The 24,931-nt window shown below is 43.5% G+C and overlaps 1 protein-coding gene across 1 annotated transcript in view; it reads right to left on the bottom strand.

Moving 5' to 3' along the window:
• LOC124596145 overlaps positions 1-24,931 on the bottom strand; it is a 171,232-nt gene that overhangs the window by 16,139 nt on the left and 130,162 nt on the right. The window contains exon 2 of the mRNA XM_047135165.1: positions 9,377-9,541. Within this exon, the coding sequence (XP_046991121.1) occupies positions 9,377-9,541 (165 nt within the window). The remainder of the gene's footprint in view (positions 1-9,376; positions 9,542-24,931) is intronic.

The raw sequence follows: 24,931 nt of genomic DNA, 5'->3' as shown, positions 1-24,931 counted from the left end.
TCTGGATGCCTCTGTAAGGGGAAATCAACGGGTCGGCTTGCAGTGAGCGAAGAAACGGTTGAACGCGTGCGGGCAAGTTTCACGCGTGGCCCGCGGAAGTCGATGAATAAAGCAAGCAGGGAGCTAAACGTACCACAGCCGATGGTTTGGAAAGTCTTACGGAAAAGGCTAAAGCAGAAGCCTTACCGTTTACAATTGCTACAAGTCCTGACACCCGATGACAAAGTCAAACGCTTTGAATTTTCGGCGCGGTTGCAACAGCTCATGGAAACTTGTTTTCAGTGATGAAGCAACATTTTTTCTTAATGGTGAAGTGTTTAAACCTCCTCTACCAAGAAACGTGCCAGAACTGCGAGCTCGCATCAACGATGCAACTTTTCAGGGGTGCATTCCGCCTTGACTCCGTTATTATGGATGACAATGCACGACCGCATCGAACAGCGCAGGTGGAAGAGCTGTTGGAACGAGAGGATATTTGGCGAATGGACTGGCCTGTCCGTTTCCCCACCAAAATCCCATCACGCACGTGTGGGATGGATCTGGACGATGTGTTGCACGAGTGACCAAACAGCAGTTGTTAACCGTGTTGAGGGAAGAATGGAACGCCCTACCACAAGAACTCACGAATCTTGGGCCAGCAAAGCAGCACGTTGCAGGGCATGCAATGCCTTTCGTGACGATCACGCATCCTATTAAGAACCGTGTCCAGTCGTTCTTAATGGCCAGGGACCATCATGAATCGCGGTGACTTCAGTGTAATTATTGTCTTTGAATAAAAGCGTCTTTTCTGTTAGTCTCATAGGGTTACCTTCTATACCATGCTGTAGTAGTTCTGTCTATGTATGATTCAAGTTTCATCGAGCTATGTTACTTGTCAGTGACACATCATGCGAAAGTTGCTTCCATCCTTAAGTTTTGCACGCCAGTGTATATTCTTTGATTCATCAGTCAAAATTGGATCGTTGAGCTTTTTAAGTATGCTTTCACGAGATAGTTGTGATCTATCTACAGGCGTTTGCCGGTTCAGCCTTTTCAGCATCTTCGTCAGACTCTCCCATGGGTCAAATAAACCTGTGCACAAACGCTCCACTTCCTTCAACTTTTCATCGGAGGCGACTCGACGACTTCTTAAGAGGGGCGGGGGGTGGGGGGGGTGGGGGTGGGGGACGAGGACGCCAAAAATTTTAAAAATTCATTTTTTTAAAAATATGCCTGTTTTGTAGCGTACATTTTCCTGAATAGTTTGGTGTATAAAACATGTATATTTGAGAGATTATAAGGCACGTTATTTGGTCTTAAGTTACCAAGATGCAGCGCCACACCTTTTTGCACAGCATTCTGTCATATGTAAGTGTATTTCGCTCTGTAGAATTCGACTGTTTATATCTGCGACAGAGATTGTCATTCGTGAAACAAAGGACTATTGATATCGATACTTTCTCGGTTGCTATCGACGTGCATTGTTTTGATCGCTGACTTTGTTATCTGTTTTGAAAGGGTTGCAGTGTGGTGTTGTGAATTTCGAAACGATTTACATTTGCCTGTGTCCTTTTGTGTTCGTTTGTGGCATATTATCGCACAAGAAGTCTAGAATTCGTTGCTTCAACCGTAAACAATGTCATCAGGGCAACAGATACACAGTAAAGAATGCTACAACAAGTGTTACACCAACCTCTCACAGCCGGTAAACAAACCAGCGCTGAGTGCTTCAAAAAGGAAACTTGTTTTTGGTGCTAATGAAAATGAAGGCTGTTAATCTGAAGGTTCGTGTAATATTATTGTTGATGTTAACATACTGTCACAGTTAATATTGGACAATGTTATGTGCAAGCATTGCTTTGGTACGCAGTGTGTTTCTATGGTGGAAGATGAGTGTGCCACGAAAGGGTTGCTACGAACTTACCTGTGATATGCACCGAACGCAACGTTGGTGCGTCTTGCATGACATTTAATATCGTAAACAAAGGTTATGATGTGGATTTGAGAGTAGGATAAGGCAGCAAGAACACTTTCTGCAGTGATGAATGTTCCACCTAACTCAGAAAAATTTGATAGATGTTATGGCTTACTGCTTGGGGCTGTAAAAGAAACTGCAGAATGAAAAGTGCTGCAGAAGAATATACTATAAAAAATGGGGACATAGTTCCCGACACTGCATTGAATCGTGTTGTTACAACATCTGTTGACAATGGCAAAGTATTAGATGTTGAAGTGTTGAGCAAATTTTGTCGTATTTGTGTGAAAAGGATTCCAATCATGAATGTAATCTGAACTATAAAGGCTCAAGCGGAGGTGTGGAAGTGCAGGGAGTTGACAGCTTGTTTACCAGATCCTGTTCCCTCCCGTGGCCTGCGATGCGTAAAGTACCTTAGTGATGGTGATAGTAAAGCTTTCCTTGAGGTTCAAAAATGTGCTCCATATGGAGCTGAGACTGTTGTGCAGAAGTTAGAATGTGTGGGACATGTGCAGAAAAGATTTGGCTCTAGACTTAGAAGGCTGAGACAAGATTTGTCAGGAGAAAAAATTATCTGATGGGAAGGGAATAAAAGGGAAAGGGGGACTGACGGACGCAGAAATTGATTAGCCCCCCCCCCCCCCCCATGAACCATGGACCTTGCGTTGGTGGGGAGGCTTGCTTGCTTCAGCGATACAGATAGCCGTACCGTAGGTGCAACCACAACGGAGGGGTATTTGTTGAGAGGCCAGACAAACGTGTGGTTCCTGAAGAGGGGCAGCAGCCGTTTCAGTAGTTGCAGGGACAACAATCTGGATAATTGACTGAGCTGACCTTGCAACACTAACCAAAACGGCCTTGCTGTTCTGGTACTGCGAACGGCTGAAAGCAAGGGGAAACTACAGCCGCAATTTCTCTCGAGGTTATGCAGCTTCACTGTACGAGAACTGCATCAAACCAGCCTCTGGACTGAAGACCACAACAACAACAGACATATTATGGCCTGGCAATAAGAAGGAGCACAGGGGACTTGAAAAATATGAAGCAAGCAGTTTGGGCGTTATACTTCCACAAAATGTCCACAGACAATAACCCTATCCACAACTTGTTCCCAAAAGGAAGTGAATCGTTGTTTGGTTACTAGACGTCAATTACCGGTGGTGAAGAATATCATCACCGGAATTCTCTACCAACTGCCGTAATGGAAGCCATCAAACCTATATTCAGGAACCTTGCAAATGAACACTTATTGAAGAAGTGCCTTCATGGCGGTACCCAGAACCCAAATGAAAGTTTTAACCAACGTTTAGGGGAAAGATTGCCAAAAACCATTTTTGTGGGAAGAAATGCACTTCCTATTGGTGTTTATGACGCAGTTTCATGTCCTAATGATGGTGTGCAAAGCAGGATATATGTTTTAGAGAAAATGGGAATTAAGCCCGGAGTGAACAGCATCAAAGCTTTGTATGCGATAGACAGAGGGCGTGTAGGGTAAGAAGATAAATCATTTTTGGAGGAGGTAAAATCAAGAAGAGTTCATCATAGGAATGTGAAAAGGGAGAAAACTGATTTAGAAAATGAAAACGAACCTGCTTATGGTGCTGGACTGTTCTAAAAGAATGCCAAATACAAGCTGAAACTTTAACGGCCATTTTCCGCAAAATACAAATTTCTGTACTTAGGTACATGTAATGTAGAAAATAAATATGCCTTTACTTTCAAACTTGGTGTGCTTATCAAACACAAACTCCTTAAAGCGAAACTTATTGTAGTCGAGTTTATTAAGTGGGTTAAAACTGTGGTAAAAATTGAGATAATTAACTATAAAATACGTGTTTTTTTCTAAACATGGAGTTTAAAATGTAACAGCTCATTCATTTTTTTAGTGAATTAAATAAATTCTAGAGTTTTATACATCTGTAAGTATGGTTTGTATGCTGTGCAAAATTCATCGAAGAATCTCTCTTACTTATGAAGAAAAGTGTACCTGTAGCAACAAATGCAGCCAATAGTAAGTGAAAAAATGATGAAATTTCGCATGGAAAAAATTCATTTTGTTATGTTTTTGAACTTCCACTGCTATAAGTGTGAATCCTGATTCCTTCCTGGTCATGCTGACAAAGTTTTATGAATTTATTTGTAAAGGTGTAGACAGTGGAAATTAAAACGTCCTGTGGTGCCTCTCCTGCTCCAAGGCGGCCAGTATGACGCCCTTAGACCCCTTACGCCACCTGTAAGAGGATCCAACAAATGAAAATACGACAGGGCAAGATGGATATTGGACGTAGGATGCCCTTTTTTCTTTTTTTTGAGTCATCAGTCTCGTCTGCTGCAGACCGCCACGAACTCCTTTCCCATGTCAACCTCTTCATGTCAGAACAGCACTTGCAACCTATGACCTCAATCAGTTTCTGGCTGTATCCCAGTCTCAGTCTTCCTCTACAGTTGTTGCCCTCTACAGCACCCTCTAGTACCACAGGTGTCACTCCTTGATGTCTTAGCAGATGTCCTATCATCCTGTCCCTTCTCCTTGTTAGTGATTTCCACATATTCCGATACTGTGCAGCACCTCCTCATTCGTTACCGTATCAGTCTACCTAATTTTCAACATTCATCTGTAGCACGACATCTCAAATGCTCCGATTCTCTTCTGTTCCGGTTTTCCCATAGTACATGTTTCACTACCATACAATGTTGTGCTCCAGACATACATTCTAAGAGATTTCTTCCTCACATTAAGGCCTACGTTTGACACTAGTAGACTTCTCTCGGCCTGGATTGCCCTTTTTGCCAGTGCTTATCTGCTTTTGATGAGCTCCTTGCTCCGTCCATCATTGGTTATTTTACTGCCTTGATAGTAGAATTCCTTAACTTCATTTACTTTGTGACTATCAAACCTCATGTTATGTTTTTCGCTGTTCTCATTTCTACTACTTTTCATTACTTTTGTCTTTCTTCGAATTACTCTTAATCTATATTCTGTACTTATTAGATTCTTCATACCATTCAGCAGATCATGTAATTCTTCTTCACTTTCACTCAGGATAGCAATGTTGTTAGCGAGTAGTATCATTGATAGTCTTTCACCTAATTGCACTCCTGAACCTTTCTTTTATTTCCATCATTGCTTCTCCGATATACAGATTTAACAGTAGGGGCTAAAGACAACATCCCTCTCTTACACCCTTTCTAATCCGAGCACTTCGTTCTTGGTCGTCCGCTCTTATCATTCCCTATTGGCTCTTGTAATACAGTGTATTACCCGTCCATCCCTATAGTTCATGCTATTTTCCTCAGAATTTTGAACATCTTGCACTATTTTACGTTGTCGAACGCTTTTTCCAGGCCGACAAATACGATGAAAATGTCTTCATTTTTCTTTAGTCTTGCCTCCATTATCAACCACAAGGTCAGAATTGCCTCTCTGGTGCCTTTACCTTTCCTAAAGTCAAACTGATTGTCTTCTAACACATCCTCAATTTTGTTTCCCAGACTTTTGTATATTATTCTTGTCAGCAACGTGGATGCATGAGCTATTAAGCTGACTGTGCAATAATTCTCAGACCTGTCAGCTCTTGCAGTCTTCGGAATTGTGCTGATGATATTCTTCCAAAAGTCAGATGGTATGTCGCCAGCCTCATACGTTCTACACACCAATGTGAATAGTCGTTTTGTTGCCACTTTCCCCAATGACTTTAAAAATTCTTATGGAATGCTGTCTATCCCTTCTGCTTTATTTTATCTTAAGTCCTCCGAAGCTCCCTTAAGTTTGATTCTAATACTGGATCAGCCACCTCTTCAAAACTGACTCCTTGTTCTTTTTATATCACATCAGGATGCCCTAACGTTTCAAAATGTACACTCCTGGAAATTGAAATAAGAACACCGTGAATTCATTGTCCCAGGAAGGGGAAACTTTATTGACACATTCCTGGGGTCAGATACATCACATGATCACACTGACAGAACCACAGGCACATAGGCAACAGAGCATGCACAATGTCGGCACTAGTACAGTGTATATCCACCTTTCGCAGCAATGCAGGCTGCTATTCTCCCATGGAGACGATCGTAGAGATGCTGGATGTAGTCCTGTGGAACGGCTTGCCATGCCATTTCCACCTGGCGCCTCAGTTGGACCAGCGTTCGTGCTGGACGTGCAGACCGCGTGAGACGACGCTTCATGCAGTCCCAAACATGCTCAATGGGGGACAGATCCGGAGATCTTGCTGGCCAGGGTAGTTGACTTACACCTTCTAGAGCACGTTGGGTGGCACGAGATACATGCGGACGTGCATTGTCCTGTTGGAACAGCAAGTTCCCTTGCCGGTCTAGGAATGGTAGAACGATGGGTTCGATGGCGGTTTGGATGTACCGTGCACTATTCAGTGTCCCCTCGACGATCACCAGTGGTGTACGGCCAGTGTAGGAGATCGCTCCCCACACCATGATGCCGGGTGTTGGCCCTGTGTGTCTCGGCTGATTGTGGCGCTCACCTGCACGGCGCCAAACACGCATACGACCATCATTGGCACCAAGGCAGAAGCGACTCTCATCGCTGAAGACGACACGTCTCCATTCGGCCCTCCATTCACGCCTGTCGCGACACCACTGGAGGCGGGCTGCACGATGTTGGGGCGTGAGCGGAAGACGGCCTAACGGTGTGCGGGACCGTAGCCCAGCTTCATGGAGACGGTTGCGAATGGTCCTAGCCGATACCCCAGGCGCAACAGTGTCCCTAATTTGCTGGGAAGTGGCGGTGCGGTCCCCTACGGCACTGCATAGGATCCTACGGTCTTGGCGTGCATCCGTGCGTCGCTGCGGTCCGGTCCCAGGTCGACGGGCACGTGCGCCTTCCGCCGACCACTGGCGTCAACATCGATGTACTGTGGAGACCTCACGCCCCACGTGTTGAGCAATTCGGCGGTACGTCCACCCGGCCTCCCGCATGCCCACTATACGCCCTCGCTCAAAGTCCGTCAACTGCACATACGGTTCACGTCCACGCTGTCGCGGCATGCTACCAGTGTTAAAGACTGCGATGGAGCTCCGTATGCCACGGCAAACTGGCCGACACTGACGGCGGCGGTGCACAAATGCTGCGCAGCTAGCGCTATTCGACGGCCAACACCGCGGTTCCTGGTGTGTCCGCTGTGCCGTGCGTGTGATCATTGCTTGTACAGCCCTCTCGCAGTGTCCGGAGCAAGTATGGTGGGTCTGACACACCGGTGTCAATGTGTTCTTTTTTCCATTTCCAGGAGTGTATATTCTAAGGAGTCTGAAGGGTGTGGGCAGCAATATGTGAATTTATATCGACAACAGCGTTTGTTTCGAATTGCAGGCCTCGACTCGTTTTAAGACATATCAATGGAACGTTGACTATTGACCAATCTCCCTGGCAATGTTTCAGAATTTGACCATGTGCGTCCCAAAAAAACAGTGAGCTTCACTTTTCCTGCAGAGGTTTGATTCCTGAATTTCCTACTGGCTGGAGATCCATTCCATTGCTCCCACTGGCGTTTGCTCTCTGGTTCAAAGTGATGGACTCAAGTTTCATCTCCAGTGAGGATTCGTTCAAAAAGCTTTTCATCTTCATTAGCATCGCAGTTCAGTGGCTGTTGAAGATTCTTATACGATCACTCTTGCGTTCTCCATTTTGCTGATTTACAACCCATTTTTGCACGGACTCTACGAAAGATTAGCCTGTTATGGATGTTGTCACATGCAATACCGTGACTAACATAGCAAATCATCAACAGACACTCATCAGCTGTTTAAAATTTACAAACCTGCACAATACGACATCAGTGGTGGAGGTGACCGGACGTCCTATTATTTCCTTGTCCTTCATGTCTGTTAGGCCATTTTGAATCGTTCAGTTCACTAGTAAATACACTATGTGATCAAAAATATCCGAATACCCCCCAAAACATACGTTTTTCATATTAGGTGCATTGTGCTGCCACCTACTGCCAGGTACTCCATATTAACGACCTCAGTAATCATTAGACATCGTGAGAGAGCAGAATGGGGCGCTCCGCGGAACTCACGGACTTCGAACGTGGTCAGGTGATTGGGTGTCACTTTTGTCATACGTCTGTACGCAAGATTTTCACACCACTAAACATCCCTAGATCCACTGTTTCCGATGTGATAGTGAAGTGGAAACGTGAAGGGACACGTACAGCACACAAGCGTACAGACCGACCTCGTCTGTTGATCGACAGAGGCCGCCGACAGTTGAAGAGGGTCGTAATGTGTAATAGGCAGACATCTATCCAGACCATCACACAGGAATTCCATCAGGATCCACTGCAAGTACTATGACAGTAAGGCGGGAGGTGAGAAAAATTGGATTTCATGGTCGAGCGGCTGCCCATAAGCCACACATCACGCCGGTAAATGCCAAACGACGCCTTGCTTGGTGTAAGTAGCGTAAACACTGGACGATTGAACAGTGGAAAAACGTTGTGTGGAGTGACTAATCACGGTACACAATGTGGCGATCCGAAGGCAGTGTGTGGGTATGGCGAATGCCCGGTGAACGTCATCTGCCAGCGTGTATAGTGCCAACAGTAAAATTCGGTTGCGGTGGTGTTAAGGTGTGGTCGTGTTTCTCATGGAGGGGGCTTGCAGCCCTTGTTATTTTGTGTGGCGCTATCACAGCACAGGCCTACATCGATATTTTAAGCAACTTCTTGCTTCCCACTGTTGAAGAGCAATTCGGCGATGGCGATTGCATCTTTCAACACGATCGCGTACCTGTTCATAAAGCACAGCCTGAGGCGGAGTGTTTACACGACAGTAACATCCCTGGACTGGCCTATACAGAGACCTGACCTGCATGTTTTGAAACGCCGACTTCGTGCCAGGCCTCACCGACCGACATCGATACCTCTCCTCAGTACAGCACTCCGTGAAGAATGGGTTACCATTCCCCAAGAAACCTTCCAGCACCTGATTGAACGTATGCTAGCGAGAGTGGAAGCTGTCATCAAGGCTAAGAGTGGGCCACCACCATGTTGAATTCCAGCATTACCGATGAAGGGCGCCACGAAGTTGTAAGTCATTTTCAGCCAGGTGTCCGGATACTTTTGATCACATAGTGTACTTCACTATGGTAAGGCATTGTCCCGTATTGAACTGAAAGTCTTTATGCAGTTAGCTCCTGGTACCCCTCCAGACCACAGAAAACTGAAAACAGAACGCTGTTCTTCATTGGCGCAAATGGAGAATACCGCAGACCTGTTTAGTTCGCGCAAAGTGAAATGATATAATAAGGCTGGAACCCGCCATAAGCGAAGAAAACGTTGCCAACGAGCGGCTGGCATGCATATTGCCAACCTTAAGATGATCAAAGTCATTTGAAATGAGATAGCCAATAAATAATAGTTATAATCGAGCACATCTGAATAAACTTACTGCCGTTCACTTCGAAGTCAATGTACTGAACGATCTTGCGGCAGAGCTTGTACTTGGCGCCTTCTATGTGCGTGGAGCAGTCCTTCTTCAGAGTGTCAGGAGGCACGTCCTTCGCGCAGTTGCTGTCCGTGTGGCTGTTGCACTCGTAACATTCCAGGGACTCCACTGCAAACAGAAAACGACCTATGTAATACATTGTAGTACCGAACATGAAAGATGAAGAACAGCAATAAAAACATGTAGAATTCAGAGAAACGTAGTTCCTTCTCGGATGAGGTTCCTTAGCGACACAAAACAGTCAGCAATACAGCGAAGCTATTACACAGTAGACTAAAATAACTAATAGGTCGAACATGGCGTTTGCATCTCACCATTGTTCTCCACCCTCACAAAATCCTGATTCGACCAATCCTCTGCTATGCAAAATGTTGCATGGCTATCCATCCCACCAAAGTTCTATATGTCCCTCTAAGCCCTCTGACGACATACACTCCATCTAGCTTTCTGTAACCGTTTACCTTCCCCCACATGGAACCTCTACTACCTTATCAAATCTCCACCTCTCCTTGAGCCCCAACGGCCTGCGAAGTCGTGTTTGGACGCATCCCAGACAGTGTTGAGACACCAACTTGACTGTCGCCCGCCGTACGGCCCGACAACCAGGAGAGGTGGTCTTGAGTGCCTTGTCTTTTCATAATAGGACCCCATGGGTTGTTGTCGCCGCGCGGGTTTAGTCGAGCGGTCTCAGGCGCTGCATTCATGGACTGTGCGGCTGGTCCCGGCGGAGGTTCGAGTCCTCCCTCGGGCATGGGTGTGTGTGTATTTGTCCTTAGGATAATTTAGGTTAAGTAGTGTGTAAGCTTAGGGACTGATGACCTTAGCAGTTAATTCCCATAAGATTTCACACACACCCATTGGTTGTCATCCGCAGCACCAATAGAGCACAGCGGTACGTCGACGATAATCTATGACCTGTTTTGTAGCGCTTCGTCGTAAACCATCTTGGGCTTACATTTCATCATTTCAGTGCTTGCCAAAAGGTATCTTGGCCAGAAAGTTCGCCGGATCTCTCTCCAACTGAGAAGATTCGGAGCATTATGAGCAGCACTCTTCAACAAGCTCGGGATTTTGACGATCTAACGCGCCAGTTGGACAGAATTTGGCACGATGTCCCTCAGGAGGACATCTAACAACTCTGTCAATCAATACCAAGCCGAAAAACTGATGGCATAATGGCCAGAGATCGTCTAACGCGTTATTGACATGCTCAATTTGTGAAGCTCTTTCTTCTGAATAAATCATTCAATTTTTCTGTAATTGTAATTATTTATCTGTACATGTACACCAAACCTCCCAGTTTCCGTCCCATTCGGATAATTCCTTCGTGCTGCGTCTATTTTTTTGTTAAAGTGTATCAATACTACCTCTCGTCTTCGTTTATGGCTTCGCTAGCATACACTGTTACACTGGATCTAGACTCAAATGTAGCATGTTCGAGTCTTTAAGTTGGAAGACGTTTTTGTCATCTGAATTTGGCCGGCAAGGAGAGGTTAATAGCAACATCAGTGTCTAATCACCAGCCCATGGCCAACGGTAGCAGTTAAATCGTGAAATCTGTTAGTTTTATTCTGTACATTGCTCTCATTTCTATAACCAATCGTAACAACAAAAAGAAATCACGCACGAGTACTTACCGCCGTAATTCACATGATAGGTGTATGTCATATGAAAGGAGATCAATGAGAAGCTTACAAACGAATTCAGACACAGTTTTCTTAAAAAGAGCCTTGTTGTTGTTGTTTGGTGTTGTGGTCTTCAGTCCTGAGACTGGTTTGATGCAGCTCTCCATGCTACTCTATCCTGTGCAAGCTTCTTCATCTCCCAGTACCTACTGCAACCTACATCCTTCTGAATCTGCTTGGTGTACTCACCTCTTGGTCTCCCTCTACGATTTTTACCCTCCACGCTGCCCTCCAATGCTAAATTGGTGATCCCTTGATGCCTCAGAACATGTCCTACCAATAGATCCCTTCTTCTAGTCAAGTTGTGCCACAAACTTCTCTTCTCCCCAATCCTATTCAATACCTCTTCACTAGTTATATGATCTACCCATCTAATCTTCAGCTTTCTTCTGTAGCACCACATTTCGAAAGCTTCTATTCTCTTCTTGTCCAAACTAGTTATCGTCCCTGTTTCACTTCCATACATGGCTACACTCCATACAAATACTTTCAGAAATGACTTCCTGACACTTAAATCTATACTCGATTATCCTCGTTTTGCTTTTGTTGATGTTCATCTTATATCCTCCTTTCAAGACGCTATCCATTCCGTTCAACTGCTCTTCCAAGTCCTTTGCTGTCTCTGACAGAATTACAATGTCATCGGCGAACCTCAATGTTTTTATTTCTTCTCCATGGATTTTAATACCTACTCCGAATTTTTCTTTTGTTTCCTTCACTGCTTGCTCAATATGCAGATTGATAACATCGGGGAGAGGCTACAACCCTGTCTCATTCCCTTCCCAACCACTGCTTCCCTTTCATGCCCTTCAATTCTTATAACTACCATTTGGTTTCTGTACAAATTGTAAATAGCCTTTCGTTCCCTGTATTTTACCCCTGCCACCTTCAGAATCTGAAAGAGTATTCCAGTCAACATTGTCAAAAGCTTTCTCTAAGTCTACAAATGCTACAAACGTAGGTTTGACTTTCCTTAATCTAGCTTCCAAGATAAGTCGTAGGGTCAGGATTACCTCACGTGTTCCAATATTTCTACGGAATCCAAACTGATCTTCCCCGAGGTCGGCTTCTACTAGTTTTTCCATTCGTCTGTAAAGAATTAGCGTTAGTATTTTGCAGCCATGACTCATTAAACTGATAGTTCGGTAATTTTCACATCTGTCAACACATGCTTTCTTTGGGATTGGAATTACTATATTCTTCATGAAGTCTGACGGTATTTCGCCTGTCTCATACATCTTGCTCACCAGATGGTAGAGTTTTGTCACGACTGGCTCTCCCAAGGCTGTCAGTAATTCTAATGGAATATTATCTACTCCCGGGGCCTTGTTTCGACTCAGGTCTTTCAGTGCTCTGTCAAACTCTTCACACAGTATCATATCTCCCATTTCATCTTCATCTACATCCTCTTCCATTTCCATAATATTGTCCTCAAATACATAGCCCTTGTATAGACCCTCTATATACTCATTCCACCTTTCTGCTTTCCCTTCTTTGCTTAGAACTGGGTTTCCACCTGAGCTCTTGGTATTCATGCAAGTGATTCTCTTTTCTCCAAAGGTCTCTTTAATTTTCCTGTAGGCAGTATCTATCTTACCCCTAGTGAGATAAGCCTCTACATCCTTACATTTGTCTTCTAGCCATTCCTGCTTAGCCATTTTGCACTTCCTGTCGATCTCATTTTTGAGACGTTTGTATTCCTTTTTGCCTGCTTCATTTACTGCATTTTTGTATTTTCTCGTTTCATCAATTAAATTCAATATTTCTTCTGTTACCCAAGGAGCATTGTGTAACATAATTCAGGCAGCTTGATCTCCGGGTAGTTTGTGGAGACAAAACTGCTGCTCCGTTTAATTAAACGCTCAGCCCGTCCACAGACTAAATTGTCAGAGTAAACAAGTTTCTTGTGGTGGCCATTCTTTTAAACCACTGCAATTTATGTTAGTGTAAAACTGGTTCCATTGCTCCTGGTAGATGGACGACAAAATGATATGAAATAGTTTCTGTTTTGTTGGGCTGCAAGTATCTCTCCCGAGTAATAACGACTATGACGGTGAGATTAGACAGTTTCGGGATTATGTGTGGACGTACCGATAGCCGCTCTTCTCACACGCCATAAAAAAGTGAAGCACAACAGGGTGGGAATATTTTGGTACACTTTGCACTCTCTGCTACAAATTGGACAACGAATTACGTAACAAAGACGTAGACGTGAAATTGTGCACGAACAAAACTTCGAAATTCGGCAGCAGACCGTTTCCCTAATAAGACGAAGAGCACACAAGTTGACATTTCCCCGTGATGCACCGGTCTTAGTTTCAGCAGTTTATGAGAAGGATACTGTTTGAGCTACCGTACTATGTTGACAAAAACGCAAGTAGTTTATTACTGGCAAGGATTTGTGACCTGTGGTGTACTGTGGCCATAAGTTTTGAGGGATCGATGTGTCGAGTTGCTAGTTCTTCGGCAGCATATAGTGACGCCGCTGGTGACGTACTGTGAGGTACTGAATATTAATCGCTATAGCGTATCTTTTGTTCTCTACCTTTCTCCTCATCCGTCCCACCCACTGGGTTCAATCCCCTGCGGTAGTACTGTCAGAGGAGCACGACTTCACTTCATTTACTGTGACTGACCCATCTCCATTCCCCACACTGCACACATATTAACCGCTGGACAGTCACTTTCTATGCGAATGTTATAGCATCTTGTTGGCTTTTAGTGCCCATTGTGTCTTTCTTTTGTTGAGGCGACGTCCAATATCAAATTTAACCAGATCATTTCAAATGGCTCTGAGCACTATGGGACTTAACTTCTGTGGTCATCAGTCCCCTAGAACTTAGAACTACTTAAACCTAACTAACCCAAGGACATCACACACATCCATGCCCAAGGTAGGATTCGAACCTGCGACCGTAGTGATCGTGCGGTTCCAGACTGTAGCGCCTAGAACCGCTCGGCCCAGATCTTTTGTTAACGCTTTACATCATTGTGTTCGCGACAAAACTTTCACTGACTTGTTTATATAGCCGGCCGGAGTGGCCGAGCGGTTCTAGGCGCTACAGTCTGGAGTCACGCGACCGCTGCGGTCGCAGGTTAGAATCCTGCCTCGGGCATGGATGTGTGTGATGTCTTTAGGTTAGTTAGGTTTAAGTAGTTCTAAGTTCTAGGGGACTGATGACATCAGAAGTTAAGTCCTATAGTGCTCAGAGCCATTTGAACCATTTTTTGTGTGTATACCGGGACTGCTATCTGCTGGTAATTAACACACAGTCATAAAAAGAGAGTTCCATGGCATCACTGGATGGGAGACACTGAGAGGCTATTCAGCGGCGTAATTTGGGTTTCTGCCTCCATGCACATTGGCAACCCGCTTTTCGAAGACAATATATTGTGTCTTAAATGTATCTGGGTTGTGCAGACGAGTGATACTTGAGATTAGTGTGACGTGCAGCTATTCAAAGAAGTAAGTAAGATTACATTTCAGCAATCCATTGTCCCTGAAGTCGTTAAGGAAGGAGCAACAGGTCGGACATTGGCAAGAATGGCACAATGGTAAAGTATGGCCCTATTTTTCAAGGTATACATCTAGTTCTAGGAATTAATCAATTCAGGGAAACCTAGATCTGCATGGTCAGGCAGAGATTTAACTTAGATTCCTACCGATTCCGAGTATCTTGAGAAGGAGGAGACGGTGAAGCCTGGTATCTAGTCATGAACTCCTCTTCAAATGCGTCGAGGGTTCGGGCGAGCTTAACGTCTTCATTCGATGAGCGGGTCACCACCCTCATTTCATGAGAGGGATGGAGATACAAATAATGATAAAATAAAATCTGTTGTACGGTTACGTAATTATCTTCTTCTTCTTCTTTTTCTTCTCCAACTCAACAGATGAGGAACTGAAGAGCTACACAGTAGTTCTTGACATTATCCCGAACATACAGACATAAAGCGCTGCACGGGACATTAGTTTTATAGAAACAAAGTTATCATAGAGTTGTCACTGATTTAATGTAATTGCGGAAGGATTGACACAAGACCCGATACGTTTCCATCGATCAACTGTCGAATCCCTGTGGCCCCGTGCCCATTGCAATCATAACTGACGATGTCGTTGCGTAAACATTTGAACACGTAGGGGGGGGGGGGGGGGCAGAGCTGCATGTTCGACAATGTACGGTGAGCGGCGTGCTCTGAAACACATGTGCGTGCACCAGCATTGTGCTTTTTCGGCAGAAATGCCACAGATCACCACCTGTTCTACTTCACAGAGTAGACAGGCCTCCGAATTCCACATTCTGCGACGAGTTGTGGACGTCCAACCATTTAGCGCCTAGTGGTAGTTTCGCTGCCCTTCTACCGCTTTCCCCACATGCTCACGACAGTAGCACGCGAACATTCGAGCAGCTTCGCCGTTTTCGAGACATTCGTTCACAGGCCCTGCGTAATATTAATCTGCCTTTTGTCAAAGTTGCTTATCTCAACGGATTTCGCCATTTGCATCCCATATCTTCACTAGGGTTTACATACTTTCGCTACGCGTCGCGTGCTCGCAACGCCACCTGACGGCATCCAACGTCGCGGTGGGCAGCAGTCGTGTTTTGGCTGATCGGTGTATATGGAAACAGAAGTTACTGACTACTATAAACGCCAGAAACGTACGTTAAGGGGCTCCGGAACGCCCTATACTTGCAATGTTAAAATAACGCTTATAAATTACATCTTTCCTCACAAAGTATTTGAGGTAGGAAGTTGAACTTTCTACAGGTTATTTATTGGAATATGGGCTACAACTTAACACAGGGATTTTACAAAATTTTAGTTCAGTTATTAAAGATGATTTTTTTTCAATTGTAATGAAAATTCACAACTTTTTTGCAATTTTTTATTTATATATTCAAAAATATACAGTTTTTTTGGAAAAAGGCTGTGTTAAATTATGCAGAAGGTACTGTGTAACATTTACTGAAAGTTTGAAACAAATATGTTTGGAAGATCCTTAGAAAACATATAATTAGTATGAGAAAATAAAAGTTTTGGGAATCGAGTGACAAAGATTGGATTAACTTTTTAGTGCATTCCAGGTCCATAGGATGGATTATCTTCATCCTCTGCAAACTCCTCCTCCAGCTTCCTCTTGTTCCTCCTCCTGTTTACTCTTGCTTGTATTTCTAGACTCTTTACAGCCCTGTCTGCAGCCCGAAGGCGTTCCTTGTCTAAAGCAAGCATCGCTCGTTGTTGTGTTCGTAGATTTTGCTACCATTTTCTTCAGTTGCAGTTACTGCAACACTGTTCCAAAAGGTGGTCATGTATGAACACTTATCACATTTCAGTTGTATTTCACTAGCAAGTCCTACGTGCTTTATTATTTAGAGTTCCAGACCAACTTCACTACAATGAATACATCTTACACAGTTTGAAAAAATTCCTTTGAGAACCGACATGTCAAATATTTCATTCACATCCGATTCGCCCATAAAACATTCATAGTTTTCACTCATTGAACCAAGCTTCTTCTGCTAAGTATTTTCTTTCCCACTTTGACTGCTATGGGCAGGTGTACTTGAGAGGTTAGGTTCACTCACTTGGTTATCGTCTTTATTGTTTACAGTAATAACACATACCTTTGGCTTTCCAACATTTCTCCTTTTCTTAAAAGCCTTCAGAGGATTTCTAATAACTTTACTTTTACTCATTATTATACTTCAACAAAACAGAGACTCAAGAAACAGAATTAATTACGAATATTTTCGAGATAACGACAGAGTAAATAAACATGAAACAATCGACAATATATATATATATTGAACCATCACAGGTTAGCCACAACACATACTTTATCTCACATCACTAAAACGTACCTGATGAACACGGACGTTAATAATAACACCATTTGACAGCAGTTTAACAGCGCCACAGTGGGTCACGCCCATGTAGAACACATTTCAAAAAAAATTTAAAAATAGTTGTAGTCTTCGGAATTGAATAAATTATATATCTATTAAAAGGTAATAGTCCGCAGATTCAGAAAACGCAAAAAAGTAAAAATTGAACTTTTCATGATTTTGAGCCTTTCCGGAGCCCCTTAACAGAATGTATGCTGCATTGCACAGCTAGACGGTGACCTGCTTCTGTGCGTGTACGCCAGCTAAGGTGTGTTTCCGGGAAAGGTCTCTTCCCCCCCACCAGAAACACTCCTTGCGCTGGTGGTTTGCAGAGAGAACGCTGCCGGCACGTGAGGAGGGCGCTATCGGAAGGTGCGGGTGTGAAGCTGAGGTCAGTGCTGGGAACTCGGCCACCGCCGCGCCGCGCCGCGCTCAGCCGATCAATACGCGGCCACCGCCCGCCGCAGGACCACGCGAGGCCGGAGGCTGGAGGCTGAGCTCCACACAGCAGCTGCCTTACAAGGGGAGGCCACGACGTCTGGAACGCGGATTTACTGCAAACTTCGTACAGTCGTTGTACTCCATGAGGACAACAAAGAGTGTAAGCAGTAGCGCGCACTTCCCAAGCGTTATTGAGAAAATCGCAAGATAATTTCGGTCGTCGAATATACAGGGTGATTCAAAAAGAATACCACAACTTTAAAAATGTGTATTTAATGAAAGAAACATAATATAACCTTCTGTTATACATCATTACAAAGAGTATTTAAAAAGGTTTTTTTTCACTCAAAAACAAGTTCAGAGATGTTCAATATGGCCCCCTCCAGACACACGAGCAATATCAACCCGATACTCCAACTCGTTCCACACTCTCTGTAGCATATCAGGCGTAACAGTTTGGATAGCTGCTGTTATTTCTCGTTTCAAATCATCAATGGTGGCTGGGAGAGGTGGCCGAAACACCATATCCTTAACATACCCCCATAAGAAAAAATCGCAGGGGGTAAGATCAGGGCTTCTTGGAGGCCAATGATGAAGTGCTCTGTCACGGGCTGCCTGGCAGCCGATCCATCGCCTCGGGTAGTTGACGTTCAGGTAGTTACGGACAGATAAGTGCCAATGTGGTGGCGCTCCATCCTGCTGAAATATGAATTGTTGTGCTTCTTGTTCGAGCTGAGGGAACGGCCAATTCTCTAACATCTCCAGAGAGTGTGGAACGAGTTGGAGTATCGGGTTGATATTGCTCGAGTGTCTGGAGGGGGCCATATTGAACATCTCTGAACTTGTTTTTGAGTGAAAAAAAACCTTTTTAAATACTCTTTGTAATGATGTATAACAGAAGGTTATATTATGTTTATTTCATTAAATACACATTTTTAAAGTTGTGGTATTCTTTTTGAATCACCCTGTATATATATATATATATATATATATATATATATATATATATATATATATATATATATATATTCGACGACCATTTTAACCATTAAGCTGCTGCATGGTAGCTCAGCGTGTTCGGTCGGAGTGTTAGCTACTCTTTATAATAAAAAAACTGAGCGCACGGATCATCGACAAACTGAATGGGCATCATTGGACGTCCGCCCTGAACAAATTCAACGAACAATATAGAACAAATTAAAAAAAAACTGTTTGGCGTTCAAGCCGCTGGATCTAGTTGCGTTCGTCAGTTTTTTTTTATTTTCAACACAGTCATTTTCTTCATTATTTGTATTACAACTGATATAATGGGGAAAGTACGTGTAATCGGATATTTTATTAAATTTACGTTATTTGGCAGTCTACCAATTTTTATTATCGCAAATAATGCAATATTTATAACTATCGACTATAGTTCAATTCTTTTATCTTGGCGGTTCGCGCATGCCCGCCCATACGCGGGAGATTGCTGCGTTGCCAGTTGTACGCGCCAAGAGAAGCAGCGCCATAGTATAGTTCGCAAACTTACGTTTAGGGGGCAGCGCGCAGTTTATGAAGTAAAGCCACCACGGCCGCATTAACCCTTTCGCTGCTACAGAGACGTGCTCCCCGCATTCCGCGATGTGCATGATTTTGTCATCATTGCACTGCTCGCCTGTGCAGACACATGGTGTTTCGACTGCTTTGACACACTTTTATCATTCGATTTCACAAAAACTATTTGGCCCAACAATTTGATTTTTACATATCTTCTTGACTGACACCTTCCTCCCATAAATGACTTAATTTTGTTTCGATGTTCAACGCAGTTATAGTGCAGCATTAGATATAGTAAACCATTGCACGAAATTTTGAAGAGTTTGCAGAGGTAAAAGTCCATAGCGTATATTTTCCGTATGGTCGACTTTAGTTGCCACTAGAAATTTCAAAAAATTACATTCAAACGAATAAAATTCATGAAGACACTTCGATATTGTTTTTAAATAAAGAAAATATTAAGCACCGATCAAGGACTGAACTCAGAACCTTACACTTAGCAACCATACAATTTAATCATTACACTAACACAGGTCGTGGTTCAATACGTCTCCCGGAGGACTCAATACTGACAAACACTGTTGGTATGATTATGAATTACTCATGTTTCGTCGAAGTACTATAGGAAATAAACAACTACCGCTGTTCTTTATTGCGAAAAAGCGGTTAGTGAGAATGATACAAACAACTTTCCTTGCTATCGCCTGAATTAGGAGACTTATTGCTTCTTTGGTTTAATTAATTAATAGAATATGAAGCAACTGGTATAAAGAATGCTTTTTCCAAGCTTTCTATAAAAGAAAGTCTGCTATCAAGACATTGATTTTGTTCAATTACTTTATTTATGACTGAACGTTTCTAAAACTGAAGACACTCGTCCGTGCTCTGCACTGCAGTCGAGCTCTGGCAACGTCGTTCTCTGTTCATTGGCTGACTGTGTTTTGTGACGTCAGATGCGCAGAACGAACCTAAACTCGCCGCCGTCATAAATGACGCGCACTTTAGTAAACGACCAAATGCATAAAGTCATACTGAAAATATATGCTTGTCCGTGATTTGAGAAATCCCTTATACCTGGAAGGAGCCCGAAACGACTTGTTACCTCCGAGTTTTGACCGGCACAGACGGCTTTCGAAAGATGTACAATTAATCGTCGCTTTCGACATTACGAGCACAAGTTGCAGGATGGTATTTTTCGTAAAAACATGGAAAACATGAAGTTAAACGGTACCAGGTCCATTGAATAAATGATATGTTTCCACATACGCAAGGTCTTCTGACGTTTTCTGTGGAAAAACAAACCTTGTTAACATTTTGAAAAACCTCCCTTTCAGACGATAGTTTGGAAGCAAACCATGCATAACGCAGTATTTCCTTAAAAATCGGCGCTCATAATTGGTTATGCAGTACCGAGTGTATTTTAATAGCATCTTTAAAAAAAAAACAAAAAAAACACTTTGTTCAGGGCAGACGTCCGATCACACCCGTTCAGTTTGTTCGTTCATCTGTTCGCTCAGTTTTTTTATTACAAAGGGTAGCTAACGCTCTCACCGAACACGCTGGGCTACCGCGCCGTCACCACTCGGCTGCAGTCGCTTCATTGCTAAAATGGCCACGCACAGATATGTATTCGACGACCGAAATTATCTTGCGATTTTCTCAATAACGCTTGAGAAGTACGCGCTGAAGTTTACAGTAAATCCGCGTTCCAAACGTCGTGGCCTCTCCTTGTTAGTCTGTGCCGCAAGCGCGCACTATCGCCGACTGCCACCGGCGCCAGTACCTAAGAAATTAAACCAACACTCTCCACCTCTCTTCACAACTACGAGAGGTAGCCAGAAAAGTTTTAATTATCACATAGAAAAATTTAAGTACGTAATTAATTTTTGTTTGTTTGCAGATACGAGGCGTGTGAGAAAAGTAGGGAGACTGACAATACGGCGAGCGATCTGGCAAAGCCGTGTTGTTCTGCTAGTGTGGACCGGTGTGTTCATCCCTTCCAGATGCTCAGTCCGAGTTTAAGTTCCGTACAGCCATCACGGGATTTTTGAGAGCGCCGTCTCTGAAGCTGTGTCTTTGTTGCGTGTTACGAAAATGGGTCAGCGGAATATAGAGCAACGTTATGCCACCAAGTTTTGTTTTGAAATTGGTGAATCCGGATGTGTGACCTTTGAAAAGTTGAAACAGGCGTGTGGGGAGCACTTCTCATCAAGAGTACAAGTATTTCGCTGGCACGAATCGTTTTTGGGAAGATAACCTCGCTCAGGGAGATGTTGTTGTTGTGGTCTTCAGTCCTGAGACTGGTTTGATGCAGCTCTCCATGCTACTCTATCCTGTGCAAGCTTTTTCATCTCCCAGTACCTACTGCAACCTACATCCTTCTGAATCTGCTTAGTGTATTCATCTCTTGGTCTCCCTCTACGATTTTTACCCTCCATGCTGCCCTCCAATACTAAACTGGTGATCCCTTGATGCCTCAGAACATGTCCTACCAACCGATCCCTTCTTCTGGTCAAATTGTGCCACAAACTTCTCTTCTCCCCAATCCTATTCAATACTTCCTCATTAGTTATGTGATCTACCCATCTAATCTTCAGCATTCTTCTGTAGCACCACATTTCGAAAGCTTCTATTCTCTTCTTGTATAAACTATTTATCGTCCATGTTTCACTTCCATACATGGCTACACTCCATACAAATACTTTCAGAAAGGACTTCCTGACACTTAAATCTATACTCGATGTTAACAAATTTCTCTTCTTCAGAAACGCTTTCCTTGCCATTGCCAGTCTACATCTTATATCCTCTCTACTTCGACCATCATCAGTTATTTTGCTCCCTAAATAGCAAAACTCCTTTACTACTTTAAGTGTCTCATTTCCTAATCTAATTCCCTCAGCATCACCCGACTTAATTAGACTACATTCCATTATCCTTGTTTTGCTTTTGTTGATGTTCATCTTATATCCTTCTTTCAAGACACTGTCCATTCCATTCAACTGCTCTTCCAAGTCCTTTGCTGTCTCTGACAGAATTACAATGTCATCGGCGAACCTCAAAGTTTTTATTTCTTCTCCATGAATTTTAATACCTACTCCGAATTTTTCTTTTGTTTCCTTTACTGCTTGCTCAATATACTGATTGAACAACATCGGGGAGAGGCTACAACCCTGTCTTACTCCCTTCCCAACCACTGCTTCCCTTTCATGTCCCTCGACTCTTACAACTGCCATCTGGTTTCTGTACAAATTGTAAATAGCCTTTCGCTCCCTGTATTTTACCCCTGCCACCTTTAGAGTTTGAAAGAGAGTATTCCAGTCAACATTGTCAAAAGCTTTCTCTAAGTCTACAAATGCTAGAAACGTTGGTTTGCCTTTCCTTAATCTTTCTTCTAAGATAAGTCGTAAGGTCAGTATTGCCTCACGTGTTCCAGTGTTTCTACGGAATCCAAACTGATCTTCCTCGAGGTTGGCTTCTACTAGTTTTTCCATTCGTCTGTAAAGAATTCGTGTTAGTATTTTGCAGCTGTGACTTATTAAACTGATAGTTCGGTAATTTTCACATCTGTCAACACCTGCTTTCTTTGGGATTGGAATTATTATATTCTTCTTGAAGTCTGAGGGTATTTCGCCTGTTTCATACATCTTGCTCACCAGATGGTAGAGTTTTGTCAGGACTGGCTCTCCCACGGCCGTCAGTAGTTCCAATGGAATATTGTCTACTCCGGGGGCCTTGTTTCGACTCAGGTCTTTCAGTGCTCTGTCAAACTCTTCACGCAGTATCATATCTCCCATTTCATCTTCATCTACATCCTCTTCCATTTCCATAATATTGTCCTCAAGTACATCGCCCTTGTATAGACCCTCTATATACTCCTTCCACCTTTCTGCTTTCCCTTCTTTGCTTAGAACCGGGTTTCCATCTGAGCTCTTGATATTCATACAAGTCGTTCTCTTATCTCCAAAGGTTTCTTTAATTTTCCTGTAGGCGGTATCTATCTTACCTCTAGTGAGATAGGCCTCTACATCCTTACATTTGTCCTCTAGCCATCCCTGCTTAGCCATTTTGCACTTCCTGTCGATCTCATTTTTGAGACGTTTGTATTCCTTTTTGCCTGTTTCACTTACTGCATTTTTATATTTTCTCCTTTCATCAATTAAATTCAATATTTCTTCTGTTACCCAAGGATTTCTACTAGCCCTCGACTTTTTACTTACTTGATCCTCTGCTGCCTTCACTACTTCATCCCTCAAAGCTACCCATTCTTCTTCTACTGTATTTATTTCCCCCATTCCTGTCAATTGCTCCCTTATGCTCTCCCTGAATCTCTGTACAACCTCTGGTTCTTTTAGTTTGTCCGGGTCCCATCTCCTTAAATTCCCACCTTTTTGCAGTTTCTTCAGTTTTAATCTACGGGTCATAACCAATAGATTGTGGTCAGAGTCCACATCTGCCCCTGGAAATGTCTTACAATTCAAAACCTGGTTCCTAAATCTCTGTCTTACCATTATGTAATCTATCTGATACCTTTTAGTATCTCTAGGGTTCTTCCATGTATACAACCTTCTTTCATGATTCTTAAACCAAGTGTTAGTTATGATTATGTTGTGCTCTGTGCAAAATTCTACCAAGCGGCTTCCTCTTTCATTTCTGTCCCCCAATCCATATTCACCTACTATGTTTCCTTCTCTCCCTTTTCCTACACTCGAATTCCAGTCACCCATGACTATTAAATTTTCGTCTCCCTTCACAATCTGAATAATTTCTTTTATTTCATCATACATTTCTTCAATTTCTTCGTCATCTGCAGAGCTAGTTGGCATATAAACTTGTACTACTGTAGTAGGTGTGGGCTTCGTATCCATCTTGGCCACAATAATGGGTTCACTATGCTGTTTGTAGTAGCTTACCCGCATTCCTATTTTCCTATTCATTATTAAACCTACTCCTGCATTACCCCTATTTGATTTTGTGTTTATAACCCTGTAGTCACCTGACCAGAAGTCTTGTTCCTCCTGCCACCGAACTTCACTAATTCCCACTATATCTAACTTCAACCTATCCATTTCCCTTTTTAAATTTTCTAACCTACCTGCCCGATTAAGGGATCTGACATTCCACGCTCCGATCCGTAGAACGCCAGTTTTCTTTCTCCTGATAACGACATCCTCTTGAGTAGTCCCCGCCCGGAGATCCGAATGGGGGACTATTTTACCTCCGGAATATTTTACCCAAGAGGACGCCATCATCATGTAATCATACAGTAAAGCTGCATGCCCTCGGGAAAAATTACGGCTGTAGTTTCCCCTTGCTTTCAGCCGTTCGCAGTACCAGCACAGCAAGGCCGTTTTGGTTATTGTTACAAGGCCAGATCAGTCAATCATCCAGACTGTTGCCCTTGCAACTACTGAAAAGGCTGCTGCCCCTCTTCAGGAACCACACGTTTGTCTGGCCTCTCAACAGACACCCCTCCGTTGTGGTTGCACCTACGGTACGGCTATCTGTATCGCTGAGGCACGCAAGCCTCCCCACCAACGGCAAGGTCCATGGTTCATGGGGGGGGGGCTCAGGGAGATATTCGACTTAAAAAACAGACGACAATATCCAACGCGTGCCTGCTCTTGTGAGACCAGACCATCGTTTAACCATACGGATGATGGGTAACCTGTTAAACGCGTTAACCGTACATCAAATTTTGACCAAGGTTTTGCACATGCAAAAGATTTGTGCCGAAATGGTGTCGAAAAACTTCACAACAAAGCAGAAAGTCAATCAAGGTAACGAGTGCGTCGAATACTATCTCGGAGCCAAGCGGCAAAGTGAGGAGTGGCACGCTTAGACATCTCCTCGACCGAAAAAAGCCCAAAGGACCGAATCAAAGACCAAAAAAATGCTGATCTGCTTTTTTGACGGTAGGGGTATCATGCATAAAGAATCTGTGCGTCCAGGAC

This window comes from Schistocerca americana, chromosome 2, assembly GCF_021461395.2.
Source record: "Schistocerca americana isolate TAMUIC-IGC-003095 chromosome 2, iqSchAmer2.1, whole genome shotgun sequence".
In the NCBI taxonomy this organism is placed as follows: domain Eukaryota; kingdom Metazoa; phylum Arthropoda; class Insecta; order Orthoptera; family Acrididae; genus Schistocerca; species Schistocerca americana.
Note: the sequence above shows the minus strand (reverse complement) of the source record. Positions and strands in the feature narration are given on the sequence as shown.